Source organism: Trichosurus vulpecula, chromosome 1 (assembly GCF_011100635.1).
Source record: "Trichosurus vulpecula isolate mTriVul1 chromosome 1, mTriVul1.pri, whole genome shotgun sequence".
NCBI classification, from domain to species: Eukaryota; Metazoa; Chordata; class Mammalia; order Diprotodontia; family Phalangeridae; genus Trichosurus; species Trichosurus vulpecula.
The window spans coordinates 308,699,727-308,727,478 of NC_050573.1; the positions used below are offsets into that span (position 1 = coordinate 308,699,727).

The window sequence follows — 27,752 nt, forward strand, 5'->3', positions numbered from 1 at the left end:
TCCAAAAGGGTAAATAAACGAGAGTTTGTCTTAGTGCTTGGATCCTCATGTACCAGTAGTCCTTCATAGTAATGAATCAAATGCAATACTTGGAAGGAAAATAGTACTCTACTTGCAACTAAAACTTAGGAGGATAAACAGAAACAAACAAAAAACTTCCTCTCAGTCACATAAGTTGAATTTTTTAAAAACATCACTTATTTGGGCTTGGTTCTTCTTTTTGTCATCCTGGATTAAGCCTGCTTGGTCCTTGAAAAATCAGCAATTCAGTTCAGTATTCCACACTCTGGTTTTTTGTTTCCTTCTGCACTGTATCAACAAAATGCTTTGTTACTCAAACATTCTGGTGTTGGGGCAATCCATTTTGTGAATGCTTCTTTTCTTCTTATTGAGAAAGGAAAAGGAAAGAAGAAACCGTTTCCTCGGTAACATGAACTTGGCTATATTTTACTACAACTTTAAAATACTTTTGAATATAAGGAAATGCAGTTTATAGTGGGTAGGGAAGTTGGGCGTAGAAGGCTCCTTAAATTCAAAAATATATACCTCCTACCCACCCTCAGTTACCCCAAATGACCTACATGGGCCCTAACTAAACTTCCCCTGCTACACTGTACCGGATCTCCTAACTTAGTGTACAAATAACAGATCCTCAAGAGATTATTCCCTATGTGGGAAGTCTCCTGAAAGAAAAAAGGGCATTTTTCAATCCTGATCACTCTTCAAACAGGATGTTTCTCTAGTTTTTGTCCCCTCTTTCGTTCTGGGACAAACATACAGGCATATACATTAGGATTTAAACTCCTTGAATCCTGTGACTCGCTTCCTCCTTTATTAATCATAAAGACTCCCAAAAAGTTGGAGGGTTTTGCTAACAGAGGAGAAGAGAAAGACACCTTAGCATAGAAGCCATAGTTATTCACCTATTTCCCTTGCCCCTCGACTTTGAGGAAGAAATCTCCGCCCATGTTATCATCTAGGAAGGAAGCTTTGGTTACTACTATCAGGTGAAAGCCAAGTTTCTAAAGGCTTAGTTAGGAAAGTCGAAAATGAACCAATCTCTCTGTTTGCTGAATGTGAAAATAAAAAAGGAGAATACTGGAAATGTGGATTTAAGATCTGGGTCAAATCTTCAGACTAGAGGAGGGGAGCAGAAAAGTGGGCTACAAATATGTCATTTGCTAAATTAGCCTATCAGATGTAATTACTAACATCACCTCCTTATTCTTCTCTTCAATAAAATGTTTGCACACAGTGGTTTTCTGTTCAGATCTATGTATAGGTCACTGAGCTATTGTAATTTGAACAATTAGACACTTAATAAATGTTTTCTAATGATAGTTTAAAAAAATCAAGAGAAAAGAATTTAATTCCAGAGTTACTTCTTTCTAGATGGTCATAACCATATCTGCTTCCCTTGATTTCCTTTATTCAAGTTTTACTTAAAGGCACAAGGTCTGAGAACTAAAACCTGGACTTCTCTATAGTTTTGATAAATTGAATAAAAGTTTAATAATCAATGCTGTGCCCAAATTATGGCTGATGGCTAGCATATCACCTCCATCGTGTCCAAACAGGATGAAATGGGGCAGGTGGTCTGAGTCTGTGGTCCCCACTCCATCCCGCCAAAATTCTCATGCCTTGTTTAAAAGGCTATGAAATGGTATGTGTTTGCACATCTGTGCACCTTGCCTCTTCTCTTGTGAGATGATTTCTCTTTGAAGGTAGAAGCTGCCTCTTTCCATATGTTGTTTACAGTGCAAATGTAAAAGTTCTCCTTTTGCTGGCTTGGCACTGCCACTTACATCCACCTTTTAATCAGTTTAAAAAGTGATAGTGGCAGAGAGAATTCATTTGTAGTATTATTTAAAAAAAAAAAAGCTTGACCAGATAATTTAGGGTGACAAAATTCCTAAATTTATACCATACAGTGAGGCCCCTTTTCTGCCTGAGCTCACACCTGCCAATCATGCACATATTTCCTAAGCGGGACCACACTGTACAATAAACATTTGAACTTTGTATTTTTCATTCTCTTTAAAAAAAATTACTGTTTCAGTCATAGTATAAATAAGATTCTCTCCTAGAAAAGAACAACATAGCTTCAAGTGATCCCTTAGCTTAGGTAGACTATCAACTGAATACTCAATAATCATTATTCATCATATTGAGTGTCTAAAATATATTAAAATATCTCTGCATAAAATGTGGTACTCTATAATCAGAAATTTTTATGCAGCATAAAATGCCAGAGTAGTAATACCTTATTTTATTACACCTGAGTTCACTCTACCAGTGAAATTTAATAGTAGCAGATTGCTAATACAACCATAGGTTTTTGTTTTGTTTTTTACATTTCCCACTACAAGATGAATCTGTAGAACAGCTTGATAGATGGACCTATTTCATCTGTCATCAACTGTATGTGTAACTCTGAAAGTTATGTTTGGTTGTTTTTTCCCATTTGTCTCACGGTGAGTTACTGTCTTATAGACTTTAAAAAAACAACCACCACCAAAACTTCCTTTGCCAAGTAGACAGATTTACTAAGCACTACCAAGCTAAGGTGCATTTAGCATTGGAGCAGCTAGGATAGAGTGCTGGCTTTGCAGTCAAGAAGATGTAAGTCTACATCTCATCTCAGATACTTACTAACTATATGACCTTGACATATCACTTGATTTTTCTCAATCTCAGTTTCCTCGTCTGTAAATTAAGGATAATAATAGCATTTACTTCATGGGTCTAACATGAGGATTAAATGAAATAACTTACGTAAATCACTTTGCACACCCTAAAGTGCTGGATAAATGCTAGCTATTGTTCCCTCCAGGAAAAAGAGAAAAGGATTCTAAGTCATAAGCAGTATGATGATGGGTATTTAGTCCATGTTTAGTTTTCCATAGGTGGATCCATATGGGAAACTTCCAGTGTGGAAGCTCTCAGATGATGCAGATCAGCAACTTATCTGTAACTTAAGGACCACAGACTCATCCGGCAACACTGAATGAAATCACAAAAATAAAAGAGAAAAAAACAACTACACAGTCTGCATGGGAAGGGAAGTACAGCCTCTTGAGAAAAAAAAAATGCAACTTCGCATGGTGTTTCAAAACAATTTGTTTATAATCATTACTGTCTACCCAATTTCTTGTTTTTCCATCTACCTAAATAACAAGTAACCATATCATTCAGAATGCCAGAGTCACCAAGAGAGCAGAAAATTAAAAGAGATTATAAGTTCATAAGCATCCCAAAGGTGCTATTGCGATGCTTACTCTCTGACCCCATGAGTTTTTATCATTGTATTTATAAATATTAGGCATGAAAATTAAGAGAGAGACCCCAAAAGTTCAATCAGAGTATTATTTAGATTTAAAAAAAAAACAGCCTTACACACAAAATATCTGAAACATCTGGATTCGTTTTAGGATTGTTGTGGAGTAAAAAAAAAACAACCCAAAAACCATACAATAAATATTTTTTTTAAAATATATAAAATATGAATTCAAAAGGATATGATTTCATCCTGACTATGAATGGCTATTTCATCTGATCAGTGGCATGAAAAGGGATGAGAACTGGAAAGGTACATTATTTGTAAGGTAGAGGATTAAGGTGAGAAGGAAGAAAAGGAAACTATCAGACTCCATTTAAAATCACTCCAATAGTTTAGTTTATAGGAAGTCAGCCAGAGTTAGAGATTTTAGGGAGGGGTTTTGAATCTAGCTATTCTGGCTCAGTCTTAACTAGGGACAACCACTTGAGTCTTCTCAGTCTCATTATCCTTACTTATCTATAACATGAGGAGAGTGATGCCAACCCATCCATTAGGTACTTGGAAGAGTAAGCTCTTAATCACAAACCTGGCAAGCATAAGATACAAACAACAAACTTAGGCTACAGCCAACATTTAGCTTAGAAAAAACTTCAGAACTGCTAACCACTGGCAGTATTTAAACAAATCCATGTGTGTGCTCTAATATTGGACTGGGAAGGTGATTCAAGAGAAGGGTTATAGCTAATCACTCTGGAGGCTGAACAGAACTCTGGGGGGCGAGAAAGAGTGATTGCTTACCTTGGATACTTGTCGAAGCCACCTTAAGTATTCAGTAAAAGTATCAAAACATATGTAATAGGTCTGGCTTTGAGGTCCAGAGGAACTGAAGGCTAAACAGTGCTGGTGCTTCTTTACTTCTTCAACCTAGAGGGGAAAAAAGGTAGACATGGAATAAAGTATGACCCACAGACAGAACCTATACTCAACAAGGAACCTAACAAGTCAAGAGACGTAAAGGATGGCACCTAGCACTTTGGAAGGACCCTCTCCGTGGAGGATTTTGGAAGGACAGGAACAAGAGTCTCACAGTATGAGTACGCACAAGTGGAATGAAGCAACCGGTGATCCATCTTATAAAACAACAAAAAATAATTTACAAATAATGTTTGCTAAATTGAATGAAAGTTCCTTAAGAGATTTCCATTTTTCCTATCCGTGTAAACTACTCAGGTTTGCAAAAAGATTAGCATTTGAAGGAGGCAGGTTATTTTCCATGGAGTTTCCCTATCTCTGGTAAAATGTTCTTCCCCTTTTTTCTGCATGGAACACTGCCTTCCCATGTCCTCCCCCTCCACACACTAGGTATTGGGATTCTCACTTCCTCTTAGAGGGTTTATTTTTAGTGCTACACTGAGTAATACTATTTTTTATAATTGTATACATACCAAGAAGCCTCCAATCACTTGAAATAAATTAAATAGATGGTAGAAATAAACTTAAGGCCATTCTAAATTTCTACAAAGGGCAGCTAGGTGATGCAATGGATAGAGAGCCAGCCCTGAAGTCAAGAAGACCTGAGTTTAAATCTGGCCTCAGACACTTAAGAGCTGTGTGACCGTGGGCAAGTCACTTAATCCTGTTTGCCTCTGTGTCCTTATCTATAAAATGAGCTGAAGAAGAAAACGGCAAATTACTCAGGTATCTTTGCCAAGAAAATCCCAAATGGAGTCACAAAGAGTTGAACAGGACTGAAAAACAAAATCATGAACTTAGAACAACTATGTCATCTAGAATATAAAAAATATAGTAAAGAGTTGGGTTTCCATGAAGGTACTTGTTAGGAAAAGAAGAAAATATAAAAAGAAAAAAGTAAGAAATGTTTCAAAGAGGCAAATACCTATTTATGTCTTAGGGGAGAAACTGAGAACGCTCTAAGGAAAAATGTTTATCACCTTAAGAAACACTTATTGTCAATAGTTTACCTAAAAAGAAAACTCACCAAGTACCTTTCAGTGGTCAAGGTAGACAGGTGATACACATCTGACCAGGGAGAATGACAAACTCACAATATTACCTCCTACTGAACACAAATGGCTTCACAGAAGAGTAAGCTATTCCAAATCACGTTTTGGTGGGGTTGGGGGGGGGGGCCCTCTTTTTTATATGGGGGTGGCAGAGTTATATCCTCTCATTTTAGGCTTCAGTCCAAAGTAGAGGTAAAAGGGAAATGGAAAATGACTTTTGAAAAACTACACTGCAAAAAGTGAAGTGTGCCCCCCACCCAACTCAGATAACTGACTTTTAAAAGACTAAGATTTAATCACTTCCAAAGCTTACCTAGAACAGTTCTTACAAGGAATGCTTGAGAAAAAAAAAAAAGAAGTTATTAACTCCCAGTTCATTCAATTACGAAAGACCACACAACAGTAAACTCTAGCATAAACCAAGACTGAGCGCTTACATCTCTCCAATGTAGTCAATGCAAACCCTAATCATGGTCTATGCTGGCATCTAACTTTATGGAGAAGAGAAAAATTGCCTTTTTTTTTAACCTGGGAGGATGTCAAACACAGAATTTATATTTTTATTAGGAAGCTGTGTTTCTACTAATATTGGTAAATAGGTTCACAAAAATCTATCTAAAGAACAAGTGACCTGATTCTTAGATTAGTACCACTCATTTAGATACATGATTGTAAATTGAGGCATGATGGGGAGAATGGAAAGTGGGGTCATGGGGGGGGTGGGGGGGGACATGGTTTCAAGAGTAAGGATACAAACAGCTCTAAACTGGTCTACGAAAAACAAATCTCCTGCTTTTAGAGCTAAGTGTGAACTTGATTAGGATCAGGATCTCCAACAACCAGGGTTTTAAAAAAATGCATTTTACACATAACAACTCCCTGAAAATAATTAATCCCAATTATGTGAAGCTGTCATATAAGGAAGGAATATTTTAAAGAGTGTAAAATGAGGAAGAATGACTTTTTAAAAAATGTGCTCTTGCTGTAGAAAAGAGGCAAAAGAACCTCTGCGCATCCTATTCCTCCTAAATCAAAGTGTCTAGGGATCAGATATTTGCCAAGTGAGAAACGATTACTTTTAGTAACATTTCGTTTCCTTATTTTCCTTCTTCCCAACTTCCCCTGCACACATAAAACAAAGAGAAAGCGCCAAATGAAATCTCTTGCTCAATGCCTTTACCACTCCATTATAAACAATTCATTTTAACCTCTTAACCTGCCCATCAGCACACAGTCAAATTACTTTAAATCTCACATCATTTAAACATAAAAATAAATTGATATTTAATTAATCTAGATTTTTAAGGGCCTAGGCTGGGAATACATGGACAGAAATAAAAGAGTCCCTGCCTTTAAGGAGTTTATTTTCTACAGGGAGAATAGAATATGTACAGAGATAAGGAATTACCAGGCAATGTGAGGAGGAAAGGAACAATAACAACAGAAGGTGCTAGGAAAGGTTTAGGGAGAAGTAGGTCTTGAAGGAGAATACAGTTCATACAGGTGAGCTGCATTTCATTCATTGGAGAATGTCAGGCTGAGGAGGTATTTTATCCTAAAAGGAGCCACAGAATGCTTTTGAACATAGGAATAATATAGTTAGCCCCTGTGCCTGAGAAAGATTACTTTGACGGCACTATAGAGAACAGATGGTCAAGAAGAGAATAAGAAGATCATTCAGGAAGCTATGGTAGATAATAACAGAGGTGAGAGTTGATGTGGGTTGGTGGCCATGGGAGTAGTCAGATGGCCAACTATTAATTAAGCACTTATTTAGTACTTACTGTGTGCAAACAAGAGACGTCCAGGATAAGTAGGCAATCATCTCAGAGGGACAACACTAAGATTAAGGACTGGGAAAGGCTTGTTACAGAAAAGGAGACTTCAGCTGAGACTTTAAGGAAGCCAGAGAAGCCAGGAGGCAGAGATGAAGAAGGAGATGGAGGACAGCAAGTGAAAGTACCCAAGAGTGTGTCTTCTTGGAGGAGCGGCAGGAGGACAGTGTTAGTGGTGGCAGGGCACACCCTGGAGTGGGGTAAGGTATGAGAAGAGAAGACTGGCAAGGTAGGAAACAACCAAGTTATGAAGGACTGTAAAAGTCAAGCAAAGGATTTTATATTTGATCCTGGAGGTAACAGGGAGTCATTGGAGTTTACTGAACAGGGGATAACATGTCAAACTTGCATTTTATTAAGATCAATTTAACAACTGGGAGGAGCACAGACTGGATCGGGGAGAGCCTTGAGACTCACCAGCAGACTAAAGAGGCATGAGGCAAATAAGTCCTGCACTAGAATGTTGGCACTATCAGAGGAGAGAAGGGGCTTATACAACAGACCTTGCAGAGGTGTAGGCAAGCTAGGTGGCACAGTGGACAGAGTACTGGCCCTGAAATCAGCAAGACCTGAGTTCAAATCTTTTTTTTTTTTTAGCTTTATTTCATTTGTCTAAAGTACCATACCAAAGCAGCCAAATAATTCTCCTGTGAGCTGGCCAAGCAATCCTGTAATGGTATGCTACTGGTCACAAAAGGGATCAAGGGAGAAGATGTGGATGGGTTAACACAAATTCATCACCACTGCTTAACAATCAACTCAATTTAGGTACTCTTTTGAACATGGTTCAGAAGCACAATCTTTGTATACTATATTTTATGAATTTTTAAAAAATATAACTTACTTTTCCACCAATCAGTGGGAGGACGTGCATCTTTCCAGTCAAGCTGTCTTTCACAGATGATACAATGAGGCATGTTCCACACAGAATAACTTGGCGTCTGGTCCATCGGTTCACTGGTAACTGCATTTTCCCTTTTCGCACATTGTACATTCCTGAGAGCTGAATCCGTTCAGAGCTACCAGTGCTATGGGGCTTTCCTGAAACAAAAGGAAATACCTTAGCCTAAAAGATTATATCTTTTTTTAATTCTTCAGCATAGCAGACTATTTACCTGGCGATTTAAAAAGAACAGCGGAGAAACCAAGGCATTCTATGACTGAAAGAATTTGAGGGGCATCTAGGTGGTGCAATTGAATACAGCACCAGCTCCGGAATCAGGAGGACCTGAGTTCAAATTCAGACTCAGACACTTGACACACTGTGTGACGTTGGGGAAATTACTTAACCCCAATTGCCCTGCCTTTCCCCCTCCAAAAAAAAAAAAAAAAAAAGAATTTGAACAAGACTGGAGTCACACTGTTCACATAAAGGCCCTGATGGTTGCTTTACATGGACATTCTGCCAATTATATTTTTACTTCAGGTAAGGAGAAAAACCTCTTAAACCTCTGAGGGGGAAAAAATTAGATTTTATTTTCTCTTTTGTTGAATGTTTTTTCCTTTTATACCCCTCCAAGCCAAAACTAAGTTAAGAAAGAAATGCCTTTAAAAATTTGAATCAACAACTAAAGGTAAGAATAAAAGGTAACAAATCCTGGGAGGAAGTATGGTTCACTGGAAAGTTAAAAGGCTCAGGGTTCAAATCTTGGATCTATAATTTACTATCTAACCCTGGGCAAATTACTTAACCTTTCTGAACCTCTGTTTTTTTCACTTGTAAAATGTAGGTGTTATAATAAATGACCTCTGATGACCCTTCTGTCCTAAAATCCATAATTTATGTTCCCATCATACTTAAAACTGGGAGATAAAATTCCAACCATAAGAATGAGAATAACATTCAACATCAGGCATTTATTTGTAACTGGCCAGTGTCAATGACATCAGCACCTGATTTTTCCCCAGAATATAAGTCTTGTAGATAGATCCACTACTACCATAAAAGGAAACTGTCTAAAAGCCAACATTATTGCATCATTATAAACAGCCCATATTCATGCACAGGGTTTTGAGAATCAAACGAATTAATATGTGTAAACTGCTCTAGAAACCTTAGAGCAGCAGCAGTTACTACTACAACATGGTTGGTAACACTGCTATTCCAGGCTTTCCTTTTACATGTACACACACACACACACACAGACACACACACACACACACACAGACACACACACACAAACATGGAAATTAATTCGGCATAACTCCATTTAGGCAAGTCTCATGACTGGAACAGAAGGGCTGCCATAATTTATATGACACAATAGGCAAGTTGTATCAACAAATGAAGGAGTACTTCCTCAGTTCTAGGCACGACTATATACTACCAGGAGCACTGATGTCATGTAGAGAAATAAATTTAAAGGGGCCAGAAAAACTCTAGACTCAAGCCAAAACTAAGAGTGAATTTGGAGTCATTCATTCATTCATTCTTTCAGGTTATGACATTGAATGGAATAAAATATTAATTAATGCTAATATATAACCAATTAACATATACTTCTTGTCACATCAAGCAACACTAAAACTTGTCCAATGTTTTTACAAGTGACTACAGCCTATGTCACTGAAGGACCATAGCCTTCCCCAAAAAATATCTCATACAGAAAAACCCCCCAAATAGCTTCATGTTCTGAACACCCACATTTTGACAGTGCTTAAACAAACAGCAAGGGCAGCTAGGTGGGACAGTGGGTAGTGCTAGGCCTGGAGTCAGGAAGGCTCATCTTCCTTAGTTCAAATCTGCCCTCAGACACTACCTATATGACCCTGGGCAAGTCACTCAACTCTGTTTGCCTCAATTTCCTCTTCTGTAAAAGGAGCTAGAGAAGGAAATGACAAACCACTCTAGTACTTTACCAAGAAAACCGCAAATGCGGTCATGAAGAGTCAGACAGGACTGAACAACAGCAGACAGCAACATTGGCAGCTCTGACATTCCCCTTGCTGCTCTTCTGTCCCAGAACAGCATCTGGCCTCATGGCAAGGCAAAGGCTTGGAGCTGGAAGGGACCTTAGGAGAAAATCTAATCCAGCCCATTCATTTTATGTGTGAGGAAATTAAAGCCCAGAGAGCTTCGTGTCATATAGGTGGGCAGCAGAGTCAAAGAGTATCAAACATCAGTCACAGCTCTTTCAGGTATTCAGATCTGATTTTTAAATTCCTCCTTGACCTGACAGTCATCAGATCAAAGTACTTTATTCATAACTTAGACCAAACAAGATAACAAACATAAAGTGCCTCGCAAACATTAAAGCACTATGTAAATGACAGATAGTGTTACTATTATCCATATAGTGCTTTTAAGGCTCATTAAGCAATTTCCTTACAACAATCCAGTGAGGGGGATATACAAAAAAAGCATGATACCAGATGAGCAAACTGACCCACAGCACGGTAACACAGCTAGGAAATACTGGAAATAGAATTTGAATCCAACTCTCCTGATTAAGTTCAGCACTCTTACTGGATCATAGGTGTAGACCCTGGTGGGACCTCAGAGGCCAGTCAGTCCAACATCCTCATTTTACAGGTAGAACACCAAGGGCCAGAGATTTGTGCAGAATCATAGCTGGCAAGTGCCCGAGGCAGAATCTGAACCCAGATCTTCCAGACTCTCAATTCAGCACCCACTCCACCATGCCATGTAGAACTATATCTTGAAAATTCAGGTATTCCAGCATTTAAGTGACTGAGGAGAGACAGCAGACATCACTTCTGAGTGCTCCTATAACAGCAGTGTTGAGGTCAAACCATAGCTTTCCTCTTTCCTCGTTCCCAAGAAGGCATTTACAGAGAGGAGGGGAGCTTAAATTCAAAATCTAAGAGCTCCCATTTATGTGGTAGAGGCTGAGATTGGAGAGAAATCAGAAGCATAACATTTTGAAGCTCAGAGAAAACTTTATAGATGAGGAAAACAACACAGATGGGATAAAGTGACTTGTTCACAATCTTCTAACTAGTGAGTGCCAGCCTGGGTGCTAGAACCCTGATTTCCTGGGATGGTTAGTCCAGGGCTTTGCCCAGTATACTCTGTGAGGTACAGTGTAGAGAGCACCAGGCCTAGAGTCCGGAAGACTTGAGTTCAAATCCAGTCTCGGACACTTACTAGCTGTGTGACCCTGGATAAATCAATCTGCTTGCCTCAATTTCTCATATATAAAATGGAGATAATGGCACCTACCTTCCAGGGTTATTTTCAGGATCAAATGAGATAATAATTGTGAAGTGCTTAGCACAGTGTTTGGCACAAAGTAAACATTCTACATAAAAGCTAGCTATGACTATTATTATCATCACTGTTATGATTTTACTAAAAAGGAAAAGTCCAAAGAAAAAGTAAGTAGATAGTAGGGAGAAGGGTAGATAAGTCAGTCTTGAGTTTATTCAAATATTTCCATGACCACAGATAACTGACTTGGTCTTCAAAATGGATTGCTCATTAACTCAAGGCAACACCTGGGATCTGGTGGCTTTACAGAAGGACATCTTACCCAATCTTAAGGCCTCCATAGGGTGTAGAGCAGTTCCAAGGCTAGCTTATAAGTCTGAGTCTGTCTCACAGTTTAATTCCTGAGAATCCAAACCCAAATCACCACTTTCAGTCCTGCCTTGCATTCTTCTTGCTGTCCCTCCTTTAGTGACTGAGGTTGGACTTGGTGCCCAACATTGAGCTTTGAAACAACTGGTCCCCGGGGGATAGGGGTGGGAGGGTAGGCAATGTATGTATGCATGCCTGGGCATTCACCCAGGTACATCCTCCTCCAAGTCAGACTTCCTTATTCTATTACATAAGCATCTTTATTTTCTTTTCCTTTCTTGCCAGGTCTTGGAACCCTTGGTTCAAAGAGGCAGTTCTAATTGTCCTATGCTTTAAAAAACATTGGCATCAACGTATTCCATGCCTGCCAGATTAAAGCTGGGGCTATTATGATAACTTTCATTTCAGAAAGGATATTCCAAACCCTCCAGGTTGGTAGCATTTCTTACACGATCCCAGAGGAGACAGATGGCAGAGCAAAAACTTAGGTGGAGCAGAGACTGAGATATGACCTCAGCATAGGGAAATAAAAACACATTACACTGAAACTCAATTGGCAGGCGGTGGGTAGAGAACTTGATCCTGTCACAACCTGTTCAGGGATGGCCAAACTGAAGTGATGAAGGTGCTCTCAGAAAGCTGTGGCAATCAATTTTTACACAGCAACCAACATACTCAAATGTCAAGCCCAGCTCTCTGTACCTTGTGCAGCCAGACCTCAAAACCTCCCACTAGGGTTAATTGGTAAAAAGGGTTATAGAGATTCATTCCCTAAAAAGGAAAAGAAAAAGATTTCAAGTTTCCTTTTAAATAGTGGTAGAACTTTTTTTGTGGCTGTGAACTTTTAAAGGCAATGGTCTTTGGTTTGGGTTCTGCCTGAAAAATTCTGAGGAAAAGTTTTTAGAAACATGGTCTACTAGGTAGTTTCCCTACCTTTCAGGAACTGAGGATATCTATTTTCTCTTCCTCTATAGCGAGAATCTGCTAGTTGGACCAAGCGTACAAAAATCATCATCTCAAAAAATGTGATTATTAGAATTTTTTTAAAAAGAGAAGAGTATATAGGAAAAAAGAAGGTGGCTGGATATCTGAATTCCTACTCATTAACCTAAGGAAAGAACTAGAGATGAGTGACTAAAAGGCAAAACAAAGCCAGCTCTCCACTGGGGCCTAGGCCATAGGAAAGAGGCTATCCCTCAGATTTATGTGTGAATGTATTTATATGTGTATGCATGCATTACACAAGGTATCTCAATCAGCACTTAAATTGATTAAAACTCACTAAGACTTTTGAGATGCCCAACATATACACATACATACCCCCACACTCCTAAACACATATACAAACACACCAATCCTTTCAATCCAAGGAGACAGAATGAAAGAAAACTTGAGAGAATTAAAGAATGCAACAGGCTGAAAAGGGCACATTTTTCCTTCATTCTCAATATTCATACTAAAAGTGAACAGAAAATCACAGTTTAAAAGTAAATTCCTTTATCTTTTAATTTAAAGACAGTGTGGTTTGGTAGAAAGAAAGCTTGCTTTAGAGTGAGAAGTCTGGAATTCAAAAAGTCTAGCCTCTAATTCATCCTGGCTGGGTTAGCCTAGGCAAATAAATCCCTTTATTTCTCAGAGCTTTCAAAGGTTGTAAATCCTAGAGTCTGCTTTGGTAGAGGGAGTTACCACATAGAGTTCCTTACTCCAAAGAAGCCTCAGGTCTAATTTAAAACAAACAAACAAACCAATAACAAAGCCCTACCCAGAAGACTTAAGATCAAGGGGCCAAAGCTCCCTACAGCCCATTTTATTGTGTCTTTAAAGCAACAACCTCAGGTCAAGACAAAGGAAGTTTGAAGGCATCTAAGTAAAACTTGACCCAATTTATATTTGTTCCTTTATCTGTTCTTCTATTTATTCTCTCTCCTTTCCCTTCTTTTTATTCTTCCTTTTCCCCTTACCTATGGAGGGGCTCAGCAGTAAACATTCAATAAGTACTTCTTATATTGAATTATACCTCTGCCCAACTGAATCATACCTTTCTCTAACAGCCTGTATTGGCCTAAGGACATTTTGCTTCATCTTAACATCTGTAACAGCAACCACATGGGCATACCCAAGATGGCTGCTAGCACAGGTTCTTAGATCTGCTTTACTAGGAAAGACAGCTGTTTAAGGGGTCAACAATCTTATTTTAATTAAACATATATATCATCCACTTAGTTCAGGGGAAAGGTCAGCACCCTGAACATAGAGACAAGCAGAGAATATACAAACTGAGAAAATAGCACAGATCAAAAGACAGGGCTTCTAACTGTATGAGAAATTAGCACAGATCAACAGACAGATCCAACAATTTGACCAAAACAATACATAGTTATCAGAAAGCGAAGCACCAATACATGGGTTTTCAAAGCCCGGGTCCTCCTTAAAGGCTACCCAGAGTCTCATCTGGACAAATATAAGAACATTCTTCCAAAGAGTGAGCCCCCAAAGCAAAATGCTAACCTCAGAGTATATATACACTTCTCAGAGCCAGAGGGCATCACTACCCTCAGTGACCCAGTGCCTAATTAGAAATTAGCAAAAGGTGTGAACCTTCCTACAAACAAGCCTCTCCTAATCAAGCTTCCACAGGAGCTCCACATGAGGCCTATTAAAGGGTGGGGAAGATTTTCCCATTCTATTATCCTTACAGTATCTTAACTAGCAAAACCAAACAAATGAAAAAACCCCACACACATCAGTAATAATGTCTTAGATACCTTTGTAGCTTTACTGTGCTCAGTACTCCTGGGAATAAAAAAGTGTAAGATGTGGTCTGACGCTACTGTGTGACTTTGGGCAAATAACTGGGCTTGAATTCAATTCAGGAGTTATTAATTAATGGTCATTTCAACATTTAATAAGCACTTAATAGTTTCAAGACACAGCGAGGAGGGTGGACTAAGTGATTTCTCAGGTTCTACCTAATTATCAATCCTATGAATAAAGTTCTTACAATGGAACTGAGGAAATAAGGGCAACACGTGAAATCAATAACAAGTCAATAAACAATAACTTAACAGCTAACACGGAATAAAGTACAGAAAACCCTGTGAAATGGAGAGATCATAAGGACTCTCCACAAAGGCTTCATTATGCAAGGGCTGCTGCCCAGACTGGGAAGAAAGGAGAAAGAGAGGGCAACGGCATGAACACAAGGAGAAAAGCAGAAGTGAATCAGAAAGAGAAAGAAGAGCAAACTTACTACTTAATATCTCTGAGAAAAGTTGGCCTGAATTAAGAAAATGAGGCTATTGATCAAAATGAGGCACCTGAATTACAATACAGAAAGTCTCAAAGTTAGAAGTTTTAGGCCCTGCCACATGTACCTGGAGCAAGTCACTGCCCCACTTTGGGTCTGATTTCCTCATTTGTCAAGTGAGGATATTGGACTAGATGACTTCTCAAGCCCCTTCCTATTCTGAAATTCTATGGTTAAGTGTTCTCTAGATATCAATTAACCATGCTCACCTTGTTGCTTTCAGCAGAAATTATGCTGACAATTCACATTTCGCACCAATAATAAAATAAAATTTATCTGGCATTTATAATGATCTTACAATTTCATCCATTTAGTATCAGGAAGTCAAAGCTCAATCCATACTGTTCTATACTAATATGAGTATGTTTGGATCTGTAATATGTTTCTTAGGTTTATTCCCAGATGCTTCTCTATAACCGAGTACCTGATATATTCAGTATTGGCTTAAGAAGAGGTCTACATAAGTCAAGTTACCCGACAACTAAAATTTACGCCTTTAAGTGCAAGACTGCTAAAAAAAATTTCAGCCACATTTTCCAGAAATCTCTCTAAACTCTTACAATACATTTCCCTAGCTAGGTAAAAAGAGTATAAAGACGATCATATAAGCTTTCCTTTGTGACTCAGAGTGATCATTACCTACATTATTGTACTATTCCATAACACAGTGATACCCTTAACGGACACTGAGGTGTGTCCTAAGACTCCACAGAGCTCAGCTTTTGTAATTGTCTTTTTATTCATTCAACAAATGTTTATTAAGTACCTACTCAGTAAAAGGCACGCTCGGGTTGGTGCAGTATAGTTTTCTCTGTCCCTTACTGTTAACTGCTATTAAAAAGTGTCATCTACTGAAAAGCACTGTCTCTTTGAGCTTACTTCATTTTCAGTATTGTGCTGCTAAAGAAGCACAATAAGTCAAGAAGCACTTATTAAGCACCTACTGACTACAGACTCTGTGCTAAGAGCTAAGGATACAGAGACAAAAAGGAAAGTGTCTTCAAGAAGCTTAAATTTGATTGGAGAAAACAACACATAGAGAGACAGACACATATACACAACGCATACAAGGTAACTATGGGGAGGAGGCAGGCATAGTAGCTGAATCGGGAAAGCTTCATGAATAAGTGACCTTTGGGCTGAGTTTTGAAGGAAACAAAGTTCTAAGAAGTAGAGGGAAAGAGAGAAATGTGTATCACAGGCATGGAGAACCACTAGTGGAAAGGCACAGAAATGAAGATGGTATCATGTATGATGGCAGCTAGGTGCAGTGGATACAGTGTGAGGCCTGGAGTCAGGAAGACCTCTTGAGTTCAAATCTGTCCTCAGACACTTGCTAGCTATGTGACCCTGGGCAAGTCACTTTACCCTGTTTGCTTCTGTTTCCTCATCTGTAAAATGAGCTGGAGAAGGAAATGGCAAACCACTCGAGTATCTTTGCCAAGAAAACCCCAAATGGGGTCATGAAGAGTCAGACACAAATGAAACAACTGAACAACAAAGAGTGAAAGACAATATCAAGGCTGCAAATTGAGATGCCCGAAAGGACTGAGGTGTCTTTGGTAGAGCTTAAGTACTTCTGAAGGTAGGTAGATTTAGGGATAAAGTTAATAAACTGTTTTAGACTTGATTATATTTAGGTTGAAACATCCCATAGGCAGTTGAAATGTGTAACTAAAATTCAAAAGAGACTGGGCCCGGATATACAGATTTTGAGATTACCTGCATAAATATAACTAAACAAATGGGAGCTGAGGCGAACAAATGAAAGTGTAGAAAAGAAGGGAATCCAGGACGGAGCCCTTAGCATATGCTCATACTTAGGAAACATGATATGATGATGAACCAGCAAAGGAGATGAAGGAGAATTCAGAGAGACCCCATTTCTTTGCAAAGGTGTGGAACTACTGGTATGGAACACTGCATATAATGTCAGACCTTTTTTCAAAATGGCAGTTTGCAGAAGTGCCCCCTCCCCTTTTTTTAAATTACCTTGTTGTAAGACATTTCTTTCTGGGAGGGGGAAGACGGAGAGATAAAATGAGAAATGTAGCTGATGTAAAAACAAAAGATAATCAATTAAAATTTATGAGGTTGGAAACCAAATTGTAAAGGGTTGAGATGTGAGAGCAGAAGAAATGGAGACAATTAGTACAGTCAGCTTTTTCTAGGAGTTTAGTTGTAAAAGTGAAGACAAATACACAATGGTGGCTTTAGTTAAGTCCAGGCAACAATCATTTATAACAGCATTTACTATGCGCCAGGATCTGTGCCAAGCATCGGGGATGCATACAAAGAAAGGCGAAAAACAGTCCCTGCTCTCAAATGGCTCACAGACAATGTGCAGATAAGTACAGTATAAGCTGGACTGGAGGGCAGAGTCTGGAGAAGGATTTTTTTTTAAGTATAGAGGGTCACAGGCATGTCTTCGGACAGTACAGAAGGAGGCAGTAGAAAGGGGAAGACTAAAGATTAAATGGAGGGAATGATGGAGGGAGCAATCTGCTAGAGAAGATGAGAGGATCACAGTTAAAAGTAGTGGAGTTGACCTTGGAGATAAAAGAAAAGGAGAAAATGTGGGATGAACTCAAAGAGTCCTGAGATGTAAGGAAGGGAAAAAGAGGCAAGGTTCTCAGATTTGCTCTAGAAAGGAAAGTATGGTGTGGGAGGGTTGATAGACAGGAAAAGGTTAGTAACAGATGTAGTGAGGAGACTGATAATTAGGGAGGAGTAAAAGGATTATCCTGCTGAAGTGAAGGCTCAACAGAGATTAGATAACATTTGCAGTGGACCCAGTTAGATCTGTTCTAGAGATTTTTAGAGCTCCATGGAGTAGAACAGGAGCAGAGAAAGTACAGTCAGTTCTGCTATAAGGCTTGTTTTGAAAACACAAATTTGTTCCAGTGTGATTGGTATATTAGGGAACAATTTAAGCATAACATAAATTTTGTGTTTATATGCAATTTAGTCCATAAGAAACATGAAGAAAACAGAGAAAACTACACCACTTCTCAATAACTCACAAGCTGCAACCCTTCCAACACCTACTTCCACAAACACACTTCAGGACTTTTTCAAGGTAAAGTGTCATCTGGAGCTGTGGGATAAGGAAGGCTGATCCACCCTACTACCACCAGGATCGTTCCCCATTGCCAAGGCCCTAGGCTCTGTGGGCACCAAGGCAGAAGACCAGCATCAGCCCAAGGTTGTGGACACCACTACTATTTATTGTAGTATTAATGTACATCTTAATCATTTAACATGTATAAAATTATGTTGCAGTTTTTATCAGGTTCTTTTCTTTTTTAAATATGTCACTGAGTGTTATGCCTCTAACCTCATTTTCCCTTAAGTCCTGTTTTTTATTGAGTGATTTCCATAGCACGATGATTTTTAGGAACTTACGTCATGTTACATTATTACTGACTGTATACAGTGAAAGAAACCAGTGTGAAAGTGTGGCCAGACATGAGCATCAACAAGACAAGGGACCAAGAGCAAGGCAGGGGAGAGCGTACAGTTGAACTGGTTAACTATCTAGGGTAGAGGTTGGGAAAGGAAGAGAATAAAGTAGAGCAGAGGCAATGGTTTAGGAGAATACTGGTTACAGCCTGATAAAAGAAATCTGAGGTTTTTAAATGTGGAAATGGAACACTAATAGGTAACGATGAGATCTACAGAGACCAACCCTGTATGTACCTGAGGTAGAAGGGAGGAGTAGCCCATAGGAGCCCAGAACACCAAGGAATTGGAAGATGCCAGTGTTTGAAAAGGCATAAAATTTATTAAGTCCTCTGTTGTAAAGGCAGGAATTCAGATGGAGAAGAAGCCTATGAGCTAGGTACTGAATACCTTGAGAGAGATGGGAGAATGGCCTGGGGTCTGGTTGGTAATGCTGTAGGATCTGCATTGGTAACTGGAAATAAAATGGCATTTCACTAAAAATATTTTATAATTCACTTTTCGATAATTTATATCATTCTGTCCCCAAAAGGGTCACGAACAAAAAAAAAGAAACTGCACACAGGACATGAAAAGAGCAAATTCTAAAACTATAGCTAAAGTAGGAAAGCATGCATGTATGATGGAACCAAAAAGTTGAGTCAGAATGTCTTCATTTAATTCCAGGAATGTCAAAATATTTTGCTCATTATATAAAAGGTTAACTGAGGAACATGCCATTTCCCTGGAAATGAAAATGACTAGGAAAGAAAATAATCAAGCCTCTCCCACAGCTGATAAATTCTCTCCAACTTAAATAAATAAAACTCCAAAATATAAATCTTTATATCCTTCTGGTCAAAGATAGAACCCAAAGGTAGAAAGAGTCTGTTAAAGTTATTTGCAATTTCAGGAGGTGTTGCAACAGTTCAGCTAGCAGCTGCTGTGGGGGTGAAAGACCAACACAAGCCCAATAACAAGGATGCTGCCAGCACAGGTTCTTTTGATCTGCTTTACTAAGGAAAGTAACGTCAGGGGGTTAACAATCTTATTTCAATCCAACATACAAATATCATTCACTTAGTTCAAGAGAAAAAGCCAGCACCCTGAACTTCAGAGCAAATACAAACAAATTACAAAGATACATTATAAACAGACCAAATACAATTCATAGTTACCAAGAAGGCATCAACATCTGGGTTCACAAGCTGGAGGGCTCTTAACTACAACTGCCCAGAGTCTCCACATCAATACTCCTCCAAGAGTGAGAGCCCCAAGCAAATAGCTCTGTTCTCTCTTTTTATATACAGTCTTTGGACATCATCTGAGCGAACAGAACTTAGGTGCGTACTACTGGCTCTGGTCTTAGCAACTTCCCTTAGGGCCCTGGGGGCTTCATACCCACATTGGCTTAGCACTTAGTAATCAGGGGTTTGGGCCTGGGGTTTAGCACCTAGTTAGACTCAATCAAAGAAACTTAATTAATTTATCATTCTAAAACAGTAAGAAAGTCCTACCTTAGTTACCAATGCAGGAGGCAATACTCGCATCAGAGCCAATTCAGTAACAAGATCTAATGGCCACAACAGTTAAACTGGCATCCAAGAGAAATCTGTTGAAATTGATTATTAGACTCAACTATTAGACAGTCATTCTGATGGGAATCACTGAGAGATTTAAGACTAGTTGCTTTTCAACTAACAGAAAATAACAATTCTTAAAAGAATCTGAGCCCAATTAGATTAAATCAAATGTCCAATGACAGTGAGCAATTAAGTCTTATTTACGACTAACTCCCAAACAATTCTGGTTTCTTCTTAAGCTGTACCATTTCCCAGGAAGAAGAACCCTCACACTAATACCAGGGCATCATCCTTGAGCTTTAGTAAGAAGTGACACAGCCTGGAGTAGTTTGCAAGAAAGAGCTAAGCTGGAGGAGGGGAAGGAAAGGGAAGCTGCACAGCTTCCTAGGTTCTTCCAAGTCAGGTTTTCACTGTGCAACTTCAGCATTTTTGTTGGGAGAACAGTGAATATCCAAATCAAGTCCACCCATATTCAAATGTAAACACCAAAACACATTTGCAAACCAGTTATTTTTTCAATTATCCCCACCAAATATTCCTTCTAAAGGCAAATAAAGAAGAATGGACTGTACTACAATTCCCTATGTATGAGGTATGAGGGGCCAACACAGTCAGTTCAAACCACAAGACAGATTCAGCCAAGATACTTCGTACTTATGTAATGTTTTGGCTTTTCAATGTCCACACACACATTTTTAAAAAGATATTGCTCCTACAGATTTGATCCAAAAACAAGCTTTTCCCTCTCTCTTCTGTTTCGTAATTCACAGACAGTCCAACTGGCTATTACAACATCCCCCCAGGAGGTGACTGTACTACAGGCCTAGATATAAGGAACTAAGCAAAATAATGATAATGACAGCGATGATGACACTGATAGTAATAACAACAATAACAGACAGTATTTATGTAGCACTCTAAGGTTTGCAGAATTCTTCACAAATATTATCTCACTTGAAGTCTCATAATAACCCTAAGAGGTAGATGCTATCATTATTATCCCCATTTTACAGATGAGAAAACTAACGCAGGTAGAGGTGAAATGACTTGCCTAGAATCACACGATTACCAAGCTTCTGAGGCCAAATTTGGTTTCGGGTCTTCGTGACTCCAGGTCCAGAGCTCTATCCACTGAGCCACCTAGCAGCCTGCCTAGGTGATAACAAGGGCAAGACGTGGTAGGCTCTTAAGAAATGTTTCATAAGATCATAGATGTAGAGCTAGCAGGGACCACAGAAGCCACATAGTCCAACTCCCTCATTCTAGAGATCAGGAAACTGTGGCTGAAACAGGCCAAGGAACTTCCTTGAAGGTCACACAGGTAAATAAGTATCAGAGGTGGGATCTGAATTCACATCCTCTGACTGTAGTCAATGTTCTGAATTCCATTATACCTGTCTCCTCAGTGTTGAAACGGAACTACTACCTTCAGGGAAAGAAGGCTACAACTAAACTATTCTTCCCAAAGAGCTCTCTGGGGAAGGATTCCACAATCTTCCTCAAGAGGCACATTCCTGAATATGTTTCCACAAGAATTCTAGGCCATCTCACATCATCTTTGGAAAAGCCACAAGAATACACACAACACCAGACTTGTCCATTAAAATCAACCTATACCCACCACCAGGAAGGAAACTTCTTTCACACTGGTACTTATAAAAGCTGGAAGGGACTCAGACAATTAAAAGCCTTATTTTGTGGATAAAGAAACTGAGGTTCAGAAAGCTTAAGAGACTTTGGCAGCCAGACCTAGGAAATAGAGTGCTGGACTGAGAGTCAGGGAGAGATGGATTCAAATTTAAACTCTGGTACCCACAATCTGTGTGACCATGTTCTGTTACTGAGTATCAATTTCCCCATCCATAAAATGGGACAATAATAGCTTCGAGTGCCCATTTCACAGGTCTGTTGGGAGGGTCAATGAAACAATACATGTCAACAAATGCTGTGCAAATTCTAAAGCAGGGTATAAACATCTACTGTTGTTGATTTCTGAACCAAAACATACTGGCTGTTAATATATAGCGCATAATGCCACTGCCTTAAAAGACAGTGGGAAAAATCACCTTGGTGCAGCAGAAGGAATACAAAACTTTCCTGATAAACCTCATGGGATCCTTGCTCCGCTTGTGTGATCTCGGATCAGATTCAATGTGTACCTGTCTCCCACTCTTAAATCTACTTCACTGATACTCAGAACTTGAAAAAAAAAACTGATCCTGTTCACTACTCTGTACTTACCAAAACTGGACTAACATTTTTAAAAAATTTAAAAACAAGGGATGAAACGAAAATGGTTTTCTCTGCTTAGCCTGAAAATTCAATTACGCATGTACTATTCTGAGTAACAATGGTTACACAGTATCAGCTACAAAATGCTGTATATTATTTTGATTTTTTTCTTGTGGTTCATATCTTTATGAATTAATGAAAGCATACACATTTTAACATACCCACATAAATTTTGTTACTGTTACCATGTTAGGTGTTCCACTGAATGAACCTAAGGTAATCTTCCAAATTGCAACTGTTTCTTTCTTTGTGCATGTGAAATGTGTACATATATTTACACATGTGTGTATACACACATATTTTTTTCAGACACCCCCAAACACCTTGTAAAATAATTTCTCCAAGAAGAAAAGAAAGCTATCTAACTTAAACTCAAGAGACCTTTATGATTTCTCTTAATGAAGGCAGTTCTTATTTAAGAAAATCTGACTCAGAAGGGACTTCAAGGTCACCTGAGCTAATCCATACCCACCTGAAGAAGTATTCTTTCTTCTAACATGGTCAGAAAGTGACTGTAGAACCTCACAACAAGACTTCCAGTGAAGAGGAGGAACCCAGAAGGTATCTAAAGTGTTCCATTTTGGGATGACTCTCATTTGTTTTAAAGTTTTTCCTTACATTGAACTAAATTTCTGTCTAGGTAGCTTTGACCCATTCTTCCAACACTTACCTATGGGGAGGAATGTTTCATCCTAGAACACAGAACTAAAGCAATTAACAAGGGCATAACATCAAACCATCCTAGAACTTGCAATGAAATCCTGCCTGTAATACTTACTACCTTAGGGGACCTTGGGCAAGGCATTATTAGCCTGTCTGGGACTCAGTTTCTTTATCTATAAAATGAGGAGGTTAGACAAGCTGTCTTCTGCAGTCTCTTCATGCCCTAGCACTATGAATCTACGATTTCTAATTGATACTCTCAGCTTCTGTACTCAGAAGCAGGAAAGAGAATACCCCTAGATATGATTGGTTGATTACAATCTTGGATTCATTTCTCAGACCTCTACATCTGCAGAGCCTTAATACCTACATAAATTAGATGTTACTCAAACTAAACTTTTAACAAACTTGTAAATAAGATATCTTTTAAAATTTAAGGAAAGATGAAACCACTATGATTGGTAAAAACTTCACTTTCTTTAAAAAAAAAAAAGCACTTTATATTAGAAAAGATGCTCACAATAACTGGTTCTAAGCTAAATGATTATGTTTCCCCTTCTCATAAACCCCCAGCACTCCAAGGCAAACAAACTCAACCTTTGTATTTATCACTCTCATCTTCCACTTTATAATTTAAGGGGTGATGTGGAGGTAAAGGGAGGTTAGAAAGGAAGGTAACATTTCTGAAACTATTTGCTAAAGTCTCAAGATAAAAATGCAAAAACAGAAACAAACAAAACCAAACCCACATCAGACAAACAGGAGCATAACCTGGCTTCCTCCTGTCACAACCCAGCCCCAGGTTAGATAGGTGAACACGCAGGGTAAATTTCAGACATTCTAGTGGGTCTTACATTAAAGAGAAAGATGCTAACTTAAAATCTGTTCATTTTCAGCTGTTACTTACTATTCAATGACTGGCACAGAAGTGTTCTCTGACCTAAGCTATTCACAAGACAAACACCCTCAATCAGATAAAAGTCAGCTTTGTATTTTCACTCAAATCACTAAACAATGCATTGTATTACACGAGTACATAGCATGAGATCATACTTCTCAATCCTTCAGGACTAAAAGGAAGTTTTGATTTCAGTAGCACAACAAATGAGAAAACCCTCTTTATCAAAAGTAAGCAGTTACTTTGAGAAGTAACATGTCAAATAGTAAAAGAAAACCCAGCAACTAACACCCAGTTTAGAAATTACAAAATCATGACTGCTACAAAAATTAAAGTAAAATTTTGCCTAAGGACTGAGAAAAACTGCTGGCAGACCATGAGAAAACCTCTCAAAGCAGAAAACAGGGGTGAAGGAGGGAGGCATTTAGCAACATTCCCCAAACTGGGTGCCCCAGCACAGTATCCTACCATTCTCACTTCCAGTCTTACGTTTTTGTAGACTAAGAGCTCCAAGATATGCCTCCCACTGGAAGCAGCAGAGGGTATTGGTGGAACTTACCCATTTTTGTGGGGTTGGCATCCAGAACACCGGATTTAGAGTCAAAGGCTCTAGTTTCTTTAAAATTCCAGCTTGGTTACAGTGTGGTCTGATGCCTGAGTCATTTAACCTCCCTAAGCCTCACCAGTTTCCTCACCTGTAAAATAACTGGGTTGGACTAGATGAATAAAGCCTCTTCTAGTTCTAAACCCTAGCATCTATCTGCAAACCAGTGGTAACTTTTGTTAGAAGAGCAACACATACCAGGGCCACCTCACCCTTGTCCTTAGCATAGTGGCTTAATATGTGTAAGACACTGTGTTAAGCACCACAGGGAATATAAGAGTCTAGATTCTACCATTAAGATGCTTACATAATAGAAGGTGAAATCAGCATTTACACAATCATGTATAATACAAACTACATAAATGTGAAGAGATACAAAATGCTGTAAGAGATATGAGAAGGGGGATCATTTCCAGTACAGAAATCAATGGAGGTGGCATTCAAGCTAGGACTTTAAAAATGTACAGGATTTCAACAGGGACTTGGGGGAGGGGGGTGGAGAAATACAATCTAAACAAAAGAAATAACATAAGCAAAGATATGGGGGACAAAACTGAAAGACTAGTAGGTAGTATAACTTAACCAAACACAATATGCAAAGTGTAGAATAAATCTGGAAAGGTTGTTGTGTTTGTCCTTCACTTTCAAAGAGGACCATGACATCAAGAAAATGACATGCCTTGCAGCTCACTTTGATTTGAGTGAGGGAGGGCTGTACAAGGTCACCAGCCTCACTTTCTCCTCCAGAGCCATCTGAATCCAGGGACCTGATATTCACCAGGATGACTGGAGATGGCCCAGGATGCAATGGGAGACTCTGGCACTTTCAGGCTAAGGCCTTTTCAGGTTCTCACTTTGAGAGAGGTAATGCCCATTCAGTGAATAGGCCTCTTTAAGAAGCAAGTCAAGTGATGGCCCCTTTAACCAAAAAAAGTAAAAAGAAATCAAACTGGGAGGGGAAGACGCTCAGAGCTGCTGGCCAAAAGAGAAGCGGTTACCGGAAAGTTATGTTAGGGTTAAATCTACCCAAAAGTCCTAAATGACACATATTAGGAAGACTGGACTTTATTCAATGGTCAGTTTCTTTGTATAAATTAAAAACAAACAAGCCAGAAACGTTTCATGTAAGAGGTAAGGGAAGTGAGTGGCGTAGCACCCTAAGCAGTTTTCTGATGGGTTTGATGGCATTGGTCTGTAGATCCTCCCTCCATGCCTTCTCATCTGATGCTAACTGAGGTCACTCCAAGATTTTCCAGGTCTTTTTCTGGTTCTACAAACACCTGAGGATACCAGAACCAGGCTTGCTCATCTGCTTTATGCATTATTGTGTTATACCTTGTGAAAGGAGACAGAACAGTCAGATGGCTTGAAGAAGGTAGTATGATGCAATGGAAGGAGTACAAGATTAGGAATCAGAGTACCTACCTAATCCTAGTTACTGCTACTTACTACAAATACAAGTCACACCTTTTCTTGGCATTAGCTTCCTGACCTATAAAATGAGGAGGTTAGTCTCCCTAAGGTCCCTTTAAGGTTTAACTCCTATGATCATCTTATCAGTTCTCATGACAAATTATTGTCCGTAACATGTCTTTCCACTGCCCTTTAGGCCAACTGCAATTTTGATTCTTCTGAGATCATGATATTCCATGATTTACTGCCAATGAAATCTTTATTCTATTAGGATTCTGTAAAGGACATCCTCCCCTTATCCTTTTAAACACCTTAGGTGAAGGTATCTCTTGGCTTTATGCCTTATCTGATAGACAGCAAACTATACTGAATAAAGTTACCTCTGAGGTCCTGTCAGAAAATCCCGTGTGATTTTCACATAGGAATGGGAAATAAGCAAGGTAATAAATGCCTTTAAAACTATTTTGTTCTCCTGAGTCAAATGCTTTTTCAAAATCAACCAACAACTGACATGGATGATCTGTACTCCCCAGTTATATGATTATGAAAGTGTGGTCTAGTTTGGGAACTAATTTGTAAAAGCCTGCCTATTGCCTTTCTTCTCATATTTTTATTTAGGGTATCCCCAAGTTTTCCACATAATTCTTGTAAAAAGTTTGGAAATTATAAAATCATATGAATTGCTAGTTGCTGGTATCTTCTTGATTACCATTTTTCCAAAGAGATAGCATTCACGAACTTTTCCAATCATTTAAAAGCTTCCCTCCAGACATATCTTTGAAATCCTATCATCTCCAGCAAAGGAGACGTGGAAGAATCATTCTGATACATTACAATTACTAATAAAGACAACATAAATAAGCCTCTAAGTTGAAAACTGAAGTGTCAACATAAATAATATATAAATTTGACCACAATGAACAGACTATGGGACACATTTACCAAAGCATTTGAGTCCAGCTCTCCACTTTACAAATGAACTAAGGCCCAGAAAAGTTAAGTGACCAATCAAAGGTCACATAGGTAAGTAGAGCTATGATTTGAACCTGGATTTTTTGATCCAAATATAATACTCTTCCCACTATGTTATGTTGGAGACCACTGGTTCCAGAGTCAGAGGACCTGCGTTTAAATCCCACTTCTGATCTTTATTATTTGTGTGAGTGATGTTGAGCCTTAAAAAATGAGGGCATTGGACCAGATGATCCTAGAAGTCCCTTCCAGGTATGTGTGTACCAACATATACCTACACATACATGTACATAAATATATAAACAAATGTGTGTATTCCCATGAAAGCTGGGAGGGGAAGAATGCCTAATTGTAAGGAAAACCTCGGTAACATTGATGGATGATGAGTATAACAGAAAGGACCAATTTTCCAGACTATTAACAATAAAAGGAATCAAGTTTTCCTGAAATTCCAATAAGCATACTAATACTAGAAGTTTTTGCCTATTTATATTACAGTGAAGAAATAATGGGGAAAGGGCAGAGATCTCCAAATGAAATCAGTTTCAAATTTGCTTGTGGCTTTATTTAATACTAGAAATCTAGGAAGCACTGTCCAGTTTTGCATGACTTCACTAAAATAAATCTGCAGACTCAGCATATCATGTAGCTGTTTTAAATGGAAAAGCCCACGGTGAGGTTTCATTGGGACCTGGCCCACTGACATGTGCGTAATCCTGTCTAAACCAAGATGTTCTTTCCATACCAGAATGACCTGGGCTTTCATGCAACTGACTGAGAAAAATTTCTTCTAACGTCCCTGTTCTCAAGGAGCTCATGGTCTAATGGGGGAGACAACATGAGAATAATCATATACAAACAGGATAAAATGGAGATAATGTCATAAGGAAGGAATTAAGG

At 38.8% G+C, this 27,752-nt stretch overlaps 1 protein-coding gene across 1 annotated transcript in view; it reads right to left on the reverse strand.

The window, feature by feature from the left end:
• The window catches only part of PHLPP1 (PH domain and leucine rich repeat protein phosphatase 1), a 291,137-nt gene that overhangs the window by 138,976 nt on the left and 124,409 nt on the right, over positions 1–27,752 (reverse strand). Inside the window, 2 exon segments of the mRNA XM_036761120.1 lie at positions 4,079–4,204; positions 7,984–8,180. Coding sequence (XP_036617015.1) covers positions 4,079–4,204; positions 7,984–8,180 — 323 coding nt within the window.